This window comes from Drosophila persimilis, unplaced genomic scaffold (assembly GCF_003286085.1).
Source record: "Drosophila persimilis strain 14011-0111.01,24,50 unplaced genomic scaffold, DperRS2 tig00001237-arrow-arrow-pilon, whole genome shotgun sequence".
Classification (NCBI taxonomy): Eukaryota; Metazoa; Arthropoda; class Insecta; order Diptera; family Drosophilidae; genus Drosophila; species Drosophila persimilis.
Genome location: NW_020825442.1, coordinates 93,382 through 107,129, shown reverse-complemented (window position 1 = coordinate 107,129; position 13,748 = coordinate 93,382). Strand labels below are relative to the sequence as shown.

Sequence of the window (13,748 nt, the reverse complement as noted above, 5' to 3'; positions counted from 1 at the left end):
ATAGAACTGTGATTACGCCTATGCCTATCTCTGGTGAGAGGAGATTCACAGCAATTGAGTGAATGGTGAATGGCTAAGCCCCAGACCCCCCCAAACGAGGCCTTTATCATCACTCCAAAAAAAACAACAACAAAAATTTAGGGAACATTCTTAAGGGGCGGCGGCAAGAGCCTAGGCCCAGCATTTACCCCCGGATCCCCCTTCGACTTTGTGCCGAATTTTCTGGCTTTCGCAACTCCCACTCCGCCCGACACCGTGCAACGATGGCATGGAGCCGTGGAGCCGTGGAGCCGTAGAGCTGCCGTTGCCTGCCGCTCTGTCATTAGGGAATATTCGCAGTTTTCTCGTGGTTAAGCTTTTAAAACAGTTTTGAAAAGTACACAGGCTCGTGGGTTGCCTCATCCCCGAGTCCCTGCCCTGCCCCCACCCCCCTCCCCTTTTTCTGCTCCTTCTTATCATACGTAAAAATTGTTGCCACAGTTTCTGTTCAGCTCTGCTTTTCTTTTTTTCTTTCTTTTGGTTACTTTTTAGTTTCGGTTTTGGGTTTTGGGTTTTGGGTTTCGTTTCTTGGCTTCTTCTTGAATGTGTGTGTGTGTGTGCCAAGAGAAGAAATAAAAGAATTGCTCGTTGGGGAAATTTTCTTGCTCAAGTTTTTATTGTTTTACTTTTCTTTCTGTTGTGTTGTGTTGTGTTTTTTTTTTTGGCACCTCTTCGGGGGCTTCCTTTGGCGCATAGGCAGCCAAAAGGAACTTGGGAGATTACTTTTGATTGTTCTATTTGAATATTTTAAAGCTGCCACTGGCATTGCGGCTCCGGCTATTGCCTGATGGTCTCATTAGGCTGCGGGTCGGCCCGGGTCGGGTCGGATCAGGGCTCCCTTTGGTCGAGAAATTATTGATGGATCCACACACACACACACACACACACACACACACACACACGCACAGGGAGAGGGGGAGTGCTGCTTCTGCCACTCCCATCATCATTTATCATCACGAACAATTGCCCTTGGCTTAAATATTCGCCTATAATTATTGCTCTTCTGCCTGCCCCCGACTCTCTTTCGCTTTCGCTCTCTGTCTTGTGTCCTGTTTTGTTCTGTCAGATTGATGAAAGGATTCCCTGCCACACTCACATTACTGACAGACATCAATCAGAGATGCTTTTGGGCACAAAAAGGAAAGGCGATGGCAAGGCAACAACAAACAGGGGAAAAACAATAAACAAAGAACGAGAGACATGTATAGATTCCCACCAGCCCCCCCTCCCCCCTTGCCACCTCCCTCTTGGAATTCGACATTTTTTCTGTCTCTCTCTCCTGTCTTTAATCTATTCTATCTGAAAGCTCTGAAGCTTTGCTCGGCTATCCTTATCAATATGCAAAAGTTCTACTCCAGCACAAGCCAAGGAGATGGGCGTGGGGGCGTGGCGGCTTGGCGGCGTGGGGCATGTGGCAAGCTACGAAACTTTTGGCTAGGCAGAGGCTGATTGAGTACATAGTCGAGGCGGGGCAGTGGAAGGGCAGGGGGCTGTTCTGCCACGGGAAAATTGTTAAGCATAGACATTAAAATAAATTTATGCCGTAAAAATCCACACACACACACAGAAGGAGAGAGGGTTGGGGGGGGGCGTTGACTGAACACGGAAAATGCCTGAAAATTGTTTATCGCCTGGAAAAAGTTTTCAGTTTTCGCCTTTTGCTTCCCTGCCCTACCCTGCCCTGCCCTGCCCTGCCCTTCCCCCTCGAAAACACTCTTCTGGTGTTTGTTTTTCCTATTTTTCCATTGCATACTTTTCACTGCATGTGTGTGTGTGTGTGTGTGCATCTGTGTGAGTTTTTGAGTTAATCGAAAAAGTTAATCATCGAAAGTTTTGGGGTGCCACACAAAAGCTGCTCGGTCATTGCAAAATTTATTTCACAGAAACACAGAAACACAAAAAAACATACAACAACAAAAGGAAAAGGGAAAAAATAAATGTGGAAAATCCAACTTAAATTGGAAATTAGAAATCAAATGTAAAGTCACATTTGAAATTTCCACAAATGAGAAATACTTTTGATTTATAGTTTTTTTCTCCGTCCCAAAGGTTACAGCAATTAATTCTGGAATTATTGTGCTCAATGCACGTCCCACTGTACCGAAACATAGCTACATGTACAATGTATATTTTCCATAAATTAAACATCAATTATCCAAGCATCCTAGCTGCTTGGGCACTCTATATACCCGTTTCTCGCCTGTGCCTTCGGTTCTGCTTGATCTAGCCTTCATCCTCTTTAAACCCTGATAATCTTCAACTAAATTTAATCGATTTAAACGGCCGCTAATACCAAACTTCGAAACAGCCACCAGTAAAAGTAATTCTACAAAAATATTTAAAATATTTAAAACAGATTTTCCACTCAACAAAGCCGCTAAAAGGCCTCTCTTTGGATCATTACTACAGTGGAAATACCATAACAATTTCTTGAAAATAGCTCTTATGTTGTGTGCTCTTTGAGAAGTCTTGTTCAGGTGCACGCGTCATGCAGTAGCACTCCACGGTCGCTGGAAGAGTGTCCTCCAATAAACCCAGAAGAATGCTACCGCATTGGCCTACATTTGGGATTTATTCGAGTTGGGAGGCTTACAATTATTTCGTCTTACTTGATTGGACACCCAATCAACGTCCCCAATAAACGACCCCACACAGATTTCCCCCCGACACCCCGACACCCAGCGACACCGCGTCGGCGGAAGTTTTGTGACTGGCAAACATTTTGCGGGGCGAGAAATTGCATTGCATATTATTTGCTGATTGATTGAGTGATTGATTACGAGGCGAGGCATCTTCCAGAGCATGGCCCATGCGATGCCTCTCGGAGGAGGCATCACCATCACATCATCATCATCGTCGTAATCATCATCACGTGCCCGTAGATACTTGTCGTGTATTTTATAGGCCGCCTTTCCCATTGAAAGCTTTACAAATTGTCATTTGAGCCAGGGCGAAAAGGAAGAGCATCGGAGCAGCATCGGGGGGGGGGGGTGGTGGGGTTGGGAGCAGCGCTGAGAGTTATTAAGTGCCAAATGACAGTCCTCCGTTCGTCCTTTGACATTGACTTGACTGCTCTTCCGCCCGCCGGGGGCGCCTGCCGGGCCGCCCACCTCCCTCGGCGGCCATTAGTTTGTCATTGTCTGCGACATCCTCGACTTTGAACGTCAATAATTGAGCGTAAAATATGATTTTAGAAAAAAGAAGAAGAAAAAACATTGCCAGAGAAAGGCAAAGAAAACCAGCCCCTCCCGCCCTTCGGTGGGTGGCAAAGGGGGGGGTGGAGAGCACCTCCTGCACTTGTCTTGATTGCTGTCTGGGATAATAATGGTTGGAAAGGAAAAAAAATGTTCTTTCCGGAAAAACCTGTTCATTTTCACCACCCCTTCCCCCAGCCACCTGCCACCAGCCTCCATTTTCCGAACGCCAGCCGCAGAGTTCAATTTGGGAAATGTGCAAGGGGGCGGTGCGGGTGGTCGGGGGCTGCTTGACTGCGCTTTTCAATCTCCACAAAAGGGCAACACAGCAAAAGAGAGTGGGAGTGGAAGTGGGGGTGGGGGTGGGAGAGACGCATTACTCCCGAGCAAAAGCCAAGAAGAAACAACAAAATGAAAAATTAAGAAATAATAATAAAAGTAATGGAAAAGCAGGGAGAAGCCGCCGCGAGAACGAGCAGCACCCGGTGGCTGCATTTGTCTGCCCCGACGTATTGTTGCCACACCGATTGCGACCGCAATTCATCAGGATGTGGTCCGCAGGAGCGGCAACGGGAGCGGCAACGGGAGCGGCAGCGGGAGCGATGTGATTGGATTGGAACAAATTAGATGACGGGATATTAATCTGGCATCCTGCCACGGAGAAGGATTATTGATGAACGGCTTAGGGCTTGCCCCTGCCGTGGTTTTCTATTGGCTTTTTATTGTTTTTTATCGATTGAGAAAAGATTTGGCTGTGGCTGTGGCTCCAGGCCTGCGACATGGCAATGCCCAAGGCCATGCGTTAAAGTGCTTCCTGCCCATGGATTCACTCGAGATTTGATGAGCCGGAGAGCCTTAAGACTGGCCATGGTCTAACTTGACTTTGGCCATGTTTCTCTTGCTGTCTGCTGTTTCTGCCTGTCTTTTTTCCTGGGCTGCTGTATCTTTGGCATTCAGTGGCAGCTGCAGCTCTACTGCATCCACTCATGCATTTTTCACAGCGTTTTCCTCGGGTCTCTTTCGTTTTTTGCCTTTGCTGCCAGACTCTCGAAAAATGTTGCCACGTTTTGTTGCACAAACAAACACGGACAAAGGGGAAAACGGAAAACGGAATAGTATCGTCGCGCGCCACTCTACCAGAGTGTGGCGAGCACTTTGCGACTTCCTTCTTGCCGCAGAGTGGCGGCGGAGTGCAGGGGGCGGGTGGGGCGGCAGCGTTGGCTGCCACTTCGTTTTGGCACAGGTAAAGACAAAAGAAATGGAAGGAATATTTTCTCTCTCTCTCTCTCTGTCTCCCATTTGCGGAAAAGCCAACGGCCTGGGAACACCGCCATCTTCCTGCAAGTCAACATTTTCCAGTTTTTTCTCCACTTATTTTTTTTTCGCAAAAATTAGACAAAATTAGCAAAGAGAAAAATTAAAAAAAAAGCGTGGCTTTCCCGAAGGAGACAAAACTCTTGAAGAGCCAAAAACCCACAGAAGGAGGGAGCACAGAGGCGGAGGGGCGGAGGGGCAGTGGGGCGGTGGGGCTCCTGCCACTGCCACTTTGCTTAATTAAACGCGCCCGTCTCGTTGTGGTGCAGGTGGGTGGTGGGGGGGGAGGGGGTGAGATTGAAAACTGTGCCAAGTGGCGGCTCCAGTCGACACTTCATGTCCCCCCCCCCCCCCACACACACACACACACACACACAAAGTTGTGGCAATTTTTAATTTAAATAATTAAAGAAAATGGTGCTTAGAAAGAGCCCTAGAAGTAGATGGAGAGGGGGATGGAGAGGGGATGGGGTTGCAGATGCAGGGCTTCCGCCTTCCACCTTCCACCTTATCCTTCGACCCGTTTCTGCAACACTTTACACTCTTTGCAGCAGCTCTATATCTTCCACATCGTGGCATCATCAGCATTTGGCATCAGCATCAGCATCGGCATCAGCACTTTTCATTTTAGCACCTTTCAGCAATAAAATTTTCTGCACAACTCGACAGTTTTTGCGCTCTCTCTCCGCGCCCCAGACAAAAGGTAACAAAAGCTAGCCCCCACCCCTTGGAGAGGGGGAGAGCGAGAGAGCGACTAGGACTATTCGTAGTTAAAAGATCTACACGGTCTGATAGGCGTAGACTTTTTAATGAAAAGCCAAAGGAGGAGAATATCCTAAAGAATGGCGAAAAGACATGAACGGAGTCTTGTCTTGGAGGCATCCTTGAAGAGGAGCAGGACACGGCTGCGATATGTTGCCGCAGATAAGGACGGATTCGCAGCTACAGCCTTCCTTTGAGAGGAGAGAACGGGCGTTCCTGAGGCACGGATGAGCACGGAGATGGTGTGGCGGCGATAAGGTCACTTTGGAATACGGAAAGGGGGCACCAGAGAGGAGTGCGCTCTCTCTGGGGCTCTTTAAAGAGAGACCTGGCCACAGAAAGAGTTCTCGGGAGAGCTTCTCTAATTGAATGGCTTCAAATGGGAATTTGGCTTCAATTCATTTGTTTTTTCTTCGGCCAGGATTCCGGCACGGACAAGTCCAACTAATTAGGTGCCAAATGTGGCAGAGAGGGGCGGTGGAAGAGGGGGTGTGCACAAAAAGTCAACGATTAGCTAATAAGACGATTCGGTCAGACGTTGGAGGCGTGGAGTTACTGGATCTGGGGGGGGAGGGGGACTGGCGGTGGGGAAAACTTTTGGCATTTTTGGCCACTTTGTGAAATTGTTTGCCATATTTGCAGCTGCTGGAATACACACACACACACACACACACACACACACATACTAATCAAATAAACCGGAAACGAGGCGACGAGCCACAAGCAACAGCAAACAGTGTCCTGCGTGGCTGCTGGTCACGCGTATTGAATATAGAATATGCCAAAGTGGAAAGAAGGAGAGAAAAAAGAAATAGAAGAAGTAGAAGAAGAAGAAGAAGGGGGAGAAAGAACTGGAAGCACACAACAGCAACAAGGAGTCAGGGGATGGGGCAGGGGATGGGGATGCGGATGGGGATGGGGCAACATACATGAAGAGTCTTTTATTAAGTAGAAGTTCATATCAAGTTACACACTTTGTGGCAGACAGGGAGAGAGAGCCAAACCATGTGGCAGCAGCCACTGGGAGAAAGTGGGGAGAGAGAGAGAGGGAGGGAGAGATGAAGGCTGAAAGTTTGTCAAGCTGTCGCTGCCATTTTTCGGAGCCATGGCAAGTGGCAGACTAATTAATGAATTGGCATAAGTTTCTCGCAGCCATTGCCCCCCTCTCTGCCACCCCTTTGTACACAACATAAATGTCAAAAACTATGTGTCATAATTTACTTTCGTTGTTCTTTCTGTCGCCGCCATTGTGATGAAGTTCCGTTTGCGGACCTTAAGCCAACGCATACAAAGGACCCTACCAGATATGCGAAACCGAAACCGAATCCGAATGCAAAATTTCAATCAGAAAACGCACAAGCACACGCATACAGAAATTCCCTCAAAATGTAAGTGAAACTTTTGCTAATTGCCGACAAACCCCGAAACCAAAAACCATCGCCACGACAGGAGCAGGAATGTCTGCCAATTAGTTCGGCAAGGACTAGGCATTGTTATGCGCTAGATGCCATCCAGCACGTTCTCTCTCTCTCTCTCTCTCCATCTCCATCTCTCTTCGACCACCCCTTTCACAGGGTTAACCAAGGATCGAGAAAGAGCAGACGGTGGATGGAAGGTTCCATAGAATGGTGCTCTTGAATGTCCTCTCAAGATTCCAGAACTGAACGCTTTTCGGTGTAGAAAGATCCCCGAAAGGGCCATGGGGCTAACGTTCTCAAGTGTTTATGCCCAGATGGGACTTTTATGTCTGGGATCTGTCTTTCTTGGAATGAAACTATGGGTACACGATGCCCTGATGCCATAATACTCGTATCCACACAAAGAACATATAATACGCTGCTACAACAAAATAAACGGATAGAAAAGAAAAGAAAAGCGAGAGAAAAGCGAGGGAAAAGTGATAGAAAAACGAGCGACAGGCGAAATGGCATGGAATACTGCGGATAGGTAGGGACAAAAAGGACATTAGCCGCATTTTGTCTTGGAAACCACATATACCAACACCAGCAGCGGCAGCGACAGCGACACACACGTGTCCACGTTCTGCATGCCACTCACGTAGAGGGGTGGCTGGGGGGCATGGCATGGTGTGGCTGGTATTTTTGTAGCTAGTTTAAATGCTCAACGCCATGCCATGCTCATTTTTTAGTGAAGTTTTATCCAAAAGACAAAGTCTACGACATGTACGTGCAACAACAAAACAACACCACAAGGAGCGAGAGAGAGAGAGAGAGAGAGAGAGGAGAATGAAAGACAGAGATAGATAACTAGAGGGTCCGCGAGATATCCATTTAGATGGATGATAGAGCAAAATAACGAAGGATAACAGGACTCTTTCCACCTGTCTCCGTCGCCGTCTCCGTCCCTGTCTCTCTTTCTCACGGAACGGAGAGAAAGGGAGACTGTAAACTAGCGAAACATTTCCATCTTTCTCTCCGACAGAGAGACAATGAATTTCAAGTGCCAGAATGTAAGGGCCGGCGTCAATTGAATCGGCCAGGGAGTGGCCTAGAGGAAAATATGCATTTCGGGTCTTTGCGCAATGTTTCGTGTGCATTCAAAGTACAGTCACGCAGTGGGGGACTACTCAAAAGTCATGTAAATCCATACCAGCCAATGATGATGCCACTCCTTCTCTCGCTCTCGACTGTTTAGTATTCTGCGGCTTTTACTTGGCGCACAAATTACCAATTCAAATGCAAATCCACATCTGGACAGCCACTTGTGTGTGCAACAGCAGCAGAGGCAGTGGCTGTGGCAGTGTCAGTGGCAGGGATAGTGAAGTTGCTTCATAATTGAAATGAAAACTGAAAACTGACCGCAAAGTGCCACAAAAATAAAAGAAAATGCAAAAACAAGGCAGGACACTAGAAGACAGGCGGACGGACAGACAGACGGACGGAGTGTTGACAGAGTCGAGTCGTGTCATGTCCGTGTCATCGTGTAATAAATCTAATCCGAAACACACAGAAAATACAAACACTATCCATGTGTGTGCGTGTGTGTGCGGCCTCTGTATTTGTATTCGAGTTTAGTTTTTCGCCTAATAAACTGTTTAGGTTTTCTGAAAAGCAGAAGGCAGACACCCACACACCCACACACACACACGACTGCATAATAAGCAAGTGCTTGAAGGGCTGTGCCTCCAAAAGCAAACAACAACAGCAGCAGCAGCAGCAGCCCTGCCACTCGTGACAGAAAAGCCCACCTCAACGATTCTGTTTGACTAAGAGCTGGGGCCAGGGGCATGTGTGGCATCGGTGGTGGTGGCAGTGGCATGCAACTGCTCGACTGCACGACTGCACGACGTGTTTGCCGCTCCTGGAAAGTGTACGCAAATTTGCATAGATTGAAGCATCACGTTCGCGTCTCACCTGCACAGCGAAGGGCAAGGAGCAGGAGAGCGAAAACGAATGAAGAGCTCGGAAAGCAAATCATCGAATATCTGAGCCACAAAAATCGATAATTAGTCGATTGTTGGTTCATAATTTGCATAGTCCACACGCAAAATGCTGCAATCAAGGCATTAGCACTTTTAACTGGCATTTACGATACGCAAATATCAATAAACAATCGATTGTCGATGAATAAGTCCCTAAATATTGTCATCTTCGGTGACCAATCGACTTTGTGGGACACAAATATCGATATAAATCGAATTTCGAGGATCAGTTCTTTTAGAGTTACAAATATCGATAGGTTTTATTGTTCTTAGGATGGTTACATCGCACTGATGGCCTTCATTGATGGCTTTACAGCAGTACAGTACTTCCATATATTTACCCATAGAAATAGTGGAGTGCCCTCTCGAAAGACACAATTCCCACTGTATCTTAGGCCTGTGACAGCCACTTGTGGCCACAATTAAAGCAGCCACACGCATCCCACTCTCTGTGTGACAGTAGAAGCCTCCCCACCCCGCCCTGGAAAGAGTATCCACACTTCTTTCGGTCTATGGCTGGCTGGCCTTACACTGTTTTAGCTCTGCCTCAAGTGGCAGGCACAGCGAGTACTACAAAAGATGTACGAGACACTGTTGTTGTGGCTGCTGTCGCCCTCGAGTGGTGGGCAAAGGGAAAACTTTTCTGCTACAGCGGGTGGGCGGTTGGGTGGAGAGGGGGGAGCGGTTGGGTGGTTGGGTGGTTGGGCGGCTGGGTGGTTGAGCTGTTGAGAGGTTCTTGGTGGTTAGAAGCTGTCGCGAACACAGTGCGCATCATAATTATAAACGCACTTGAGATGGGAATTAATTATACAAATTGTGAGCAAATCGAAACGACCGGGGGGGCAAAGCCGAGACGAGGCCTGCCAGAGGACGGCAGCCACATTAATTAGCGTTCATCAATCATGTTTGACCGCAGCTCCAGCTACAAAGGAGTCAGTGGCGAAGGACGCTCAAGGAATCAACGCCCACAATCACACGCGCAATACCAACATTGCAGCCCATCCCACCGCTCCTCTTCGCCCACACTTCCTCGCTCTGGTACAAATATTGCGCAATTTGTCGTCATTATCCGGGATATTGAACCTCATAATGTGCGTCGACATCATCAATTCAAAAAATTGTTGACGCGCCACACCCCACCGCCACACAAAGGGGTGGCCAGGGGCGGCTAGGGGCGGCCAGGGGCTGTGGTTGGGTCGAGGGAGTGGTTGAAAATCGATTAAGGTTCAAATATATCAATTGGAATGGACAAAAAATGAATCAAATATTCAAAAGATAAACTAGTCATTCCAGTAGTTTATCGAACTTGATCGATTTTCGATGAATAACTTTGATAATTGTTCGATAAAGTTCTTAAACCTACAAATATCGATAACTATCGCTCTCTTGAATGTTTGCCATTCGAAACCAATCGAATACCTATTATATTTGTATCCAAAGTGCATTTCAATCTGTACATTGAATCAGTCCGTCGTTTCCATCAATTACTCAGCGATTGCCATAGATAATCGCACTATCGATGGCCATTTTTCGCCACCGACAACTGCAATCAGAGGCAGATATTACTTCCTCCTGTTTATCTGTGGCAGCCCATCGATAATTGGAAGGAAGAAAATCGAGTGGGAAGAACCCAATCGAATCGATTTAAGACCCCTCCCACAGTTTCCACGGCGGTTAATGCGGTTCCGTTTCTGCCATTCCCACTGCCACTGCCACGTCCACTCGCATTCCCATTCCCATTCCATTTCGTTCCATTCACTTGGCTCCATCGTTCGCTCTGCTTCAGTGGCAGACAGAATTGACAATCATTTTACACTTGGCAGGATATTATGTAAATTGCTTTTCATATTTGTGCAACATTTAAATTTACACACGCACACACAGAGGAGAGATCCCAGAGCCCAGGGACCAGGGACCAGTGCCCGTATATAAGCGGATGACAGCTGAGTGGGAGGCAGGGGCAGGAAGTTTTGGTGTTTTGGGGTTTGAGGGGGTCGGGGGCAAGTAAATCACGACTCACGGCCGCATTTGGTGGATGGTGTTGATGTCAAAGGCACAGAGCTGCGGGGAGAGATTCCAGCAACATCATTATAACGATAGGCAGAGCAGGGCGGGCTGAGCAGGCCCCCCCCCCCCCCCCCCCCCCCCCCCCCCCAAAGGCTGATTGAATGAAAGGCCGACCGACTGACTGCCTGAGCGACAGGCTGAATGAATGAATGAATGACTGAATCAGAGACTGACAGAATGAGTGGAGGCCGCAGGGACAAAATTAACGATGCGTAAAAAGTCGCTTACGCCGTCGCTTCCATCAACGCCTCAAATGGGGCATGCCCCTCCAGCCATGGCTTGCAGGTGCGCCTCCGCTTTAATGGGTATATGGCGGTCGAATACAGATTGATCTCCATGCTGGCTGGCTGGCTGGCTGGCTGGCTGGCTGGCTGGCTGGCTGGCTGCCTGGCTCTGTACTTTGTTTATGGCTGATTGTGAGAAGAGACAGCATCGCCCGCCCCTGGGTGTGTCCTGTGTATTTCTGCCTTTTTTTCCCCGCTTCCTTTACTTCTTTCCATCTCACTTGTTCTCTGTTCTTCCCACTCTTTTTGTTTGTTAGTCTGGCAGCGGAAAAAAAGGGAAAAACGTGGGAGAAGCAATCGCAATGTGTCAGTTTTAATGGGCCTGCAATTGCCGCAGGCAGGCGCTCGATGCTCGATGTCGGTCTCCATCTAGCTCCCTGCCTCCCGCCTGTCTGCCTGTCTCCGTCTCTGGAGAGAAGATATTGGTGGAACCGATTGGGTGTTAAGTGCATTTAAAGCCAAAAGGACCCGGATACGGGCCAGGACTCTCAATTAAACCACGCGGCACCCGCCCCGGGGGGCACTAAGCAACGATACGACACCCATCCATCCATAAGTAAAGTCCGAGACCGAAACCATATTAAAGGTGGGAATACAAAAGAATATGGAAATACGAGTACCAGCTAATTGGAACTCCGACCGTCAGACTGATTCGATTCGATTCGATTCGTCAGGCAGTCAGCCAGTCAGGCAGGCAGTCGAGAGGCAATCGACTAATTGGTTTAATATTATGCATACGCTCCGGTCGTATCGTATTCGGTGCTGTACGCTTCGATTCAATAGAATCCCTTCCACAGCTCCGTCCACAGATGATTGTGCCTTTGTCGGTACTTCGCTTTGATGGCCTATCGAATGAATGCATGCCTTTGACTGCGATTACTCGCAGGCTTATCGAATGGTTGCGATTAAAGCATCCATGGAATGTCAGGGAATTCCCTTAATGTATAACGATGCATAATCGAAGGTATCGAATCATAATAATCGATTCCCTATCGATTACTTACCGATTATTAATCACTTTCACACAGAACTTGTATTAATCCCAAAGCGAATCTTTTGCTAAATACAAATAAAACGAATATCGCCATTTCTGCGCTCTAAAAATCATAAAAATTGACTGCTTTTTTAATTTCCCAATTTACTGAATTCAAAATAAACACATGGAACGCATATGGATGAGTGGCCATGTAAGCATAATCGAATTAGTGCTCAAAGTTGTATCGATTGAAAAGTTTCATAAACAAAAGCCACACGCAAAAAACCCAAACAAAATTCGCACTTTAATCGATTTTATATCGTGTGAGTGGGTAATTCCTTTAACCTGCTGGTAAAATGATTAAAATATAATTGAATAACGGGTGTAATCGCCGACTGTACTGTCCGTTCCGTTCCGTTCCGTTCCTCCAATCGGAAAACCACTACACCTGTCGCCCGGGGGCCATGAATTGAGGCATAATTGAATCAGCATCATGGCACTCGGCGTCCATCAGGAGATGCATTTTCCCCACACACACATAATACGAGTGCCATCCGTGCCCATCCGGATAGCTGGACATCTGGGGACTGCACCTCTGATCCTGATTATGATTTTGACTTTGATTTTGGTTCCCATAATCCGTCGCTCTTCAACAGCTCGAAACTCACCTGCAAATGGAAGACAAGAGAAGCGGAAAAATTGGTTAGGAAAATTCGTTGCAAAATACATAGAGCGTTGGTGTGTTTCGGAAAATATGCGACAATCTTTAGGCACAGAGGCCGTGATGCTGTGATGCTGTGTGTGTGGGGGTCTGGGGAATGGCTTATGGTCGGTTGACTGTGCCATAAAGTGGGTCAAAGGTCTCTCTCCCCCCGTACAAAATGTAGTTATAAAATCCCAAAATCAGCTTTCCACACGCTCCCCCACACGTACATACATATATGTGTGTGTGGAAAATGTATTTGCCTATTTACAGCCTATTGCACATTTTGATGGCCAAAACCCCAGGCCCAAGAAAAAACGAAAACCAAAAAAAAAAGACTAAAAACGGAATAGAAAATTGTTGGAAACTTAGTCGAGCGCACACCGAAAACTAAATTGAATTTAGCAGAGGGCGATGATGATGATGATGGGAATGGGAAATGGAATGAGGGAAAAAACAGGCCAGACTCTCCCAGTCTCTCCCCCGTCTCTATCTCTCTATCTCTCACTCCCCCCTCCATTTTTGGGTGTGTTTTTTGTTGTTGTTTGACCCTCACTCTGGTCCCGACTTACCGAGAATGCTTTGAGAAATACCAAACACTGTATAATGCCCTCCATGGTGTCGCCGGTGAGGCAGAAGGTGCCCGTCAGGTGGCGGCCCTTCCGTCCCACTGTGGCCGCCGCCAGGGAGGCATGCACCAGGGCACGCTGCTCGATGCCGGCGCTGCCCTTGCCCCCGCTGGCAGCGGTGGCGGCTGTGGCGGCAGCTGCTGCAGCGGTGGCCACCACGCCGCTCGTCAGCATCCGAGGCAGCGGGGCGGCGCGCATCAGCCGCTCCAAGGAGTCCATGTTCTGTGCGGTTTCTCTATCGATGTTTATCGGTTGATTGTTTTGTATCGATTAAAATCGTGTGCTTTTGATTTGCTTTGCTTTGCTTTGATTTGATTTGATTTGAGGGGTTTCGGTTT

General features: G+C 47.8%; 1 protein-coding gene across 1 annotated transcript in view; it reads right to left on the bottom strand.

Moving 5' to 3' along the window:
- LOC6596805 (neurobeachin) overlaps positions 1 to 13,733 on the bottom strand; it is a 68,740-nt gene extending 55,007 nt beyond the window's left edge. Inside the window, exon 1 of the mRNA XM_026994099.1 lies at positions 13,354 to 13,733. Within this exon, the coding sequence (XP_026849900.1) occupies positions 13,354 to 13,629 (276 nt within the window). The 5' untranslated portion in view covers positions 13,630 to 13,733. The remainder of the gene's footprint in view (positions 1 to 13,353) is intronic.
- Positions 13,734 to 13,748: the final 15 nt, after the last annotated feature.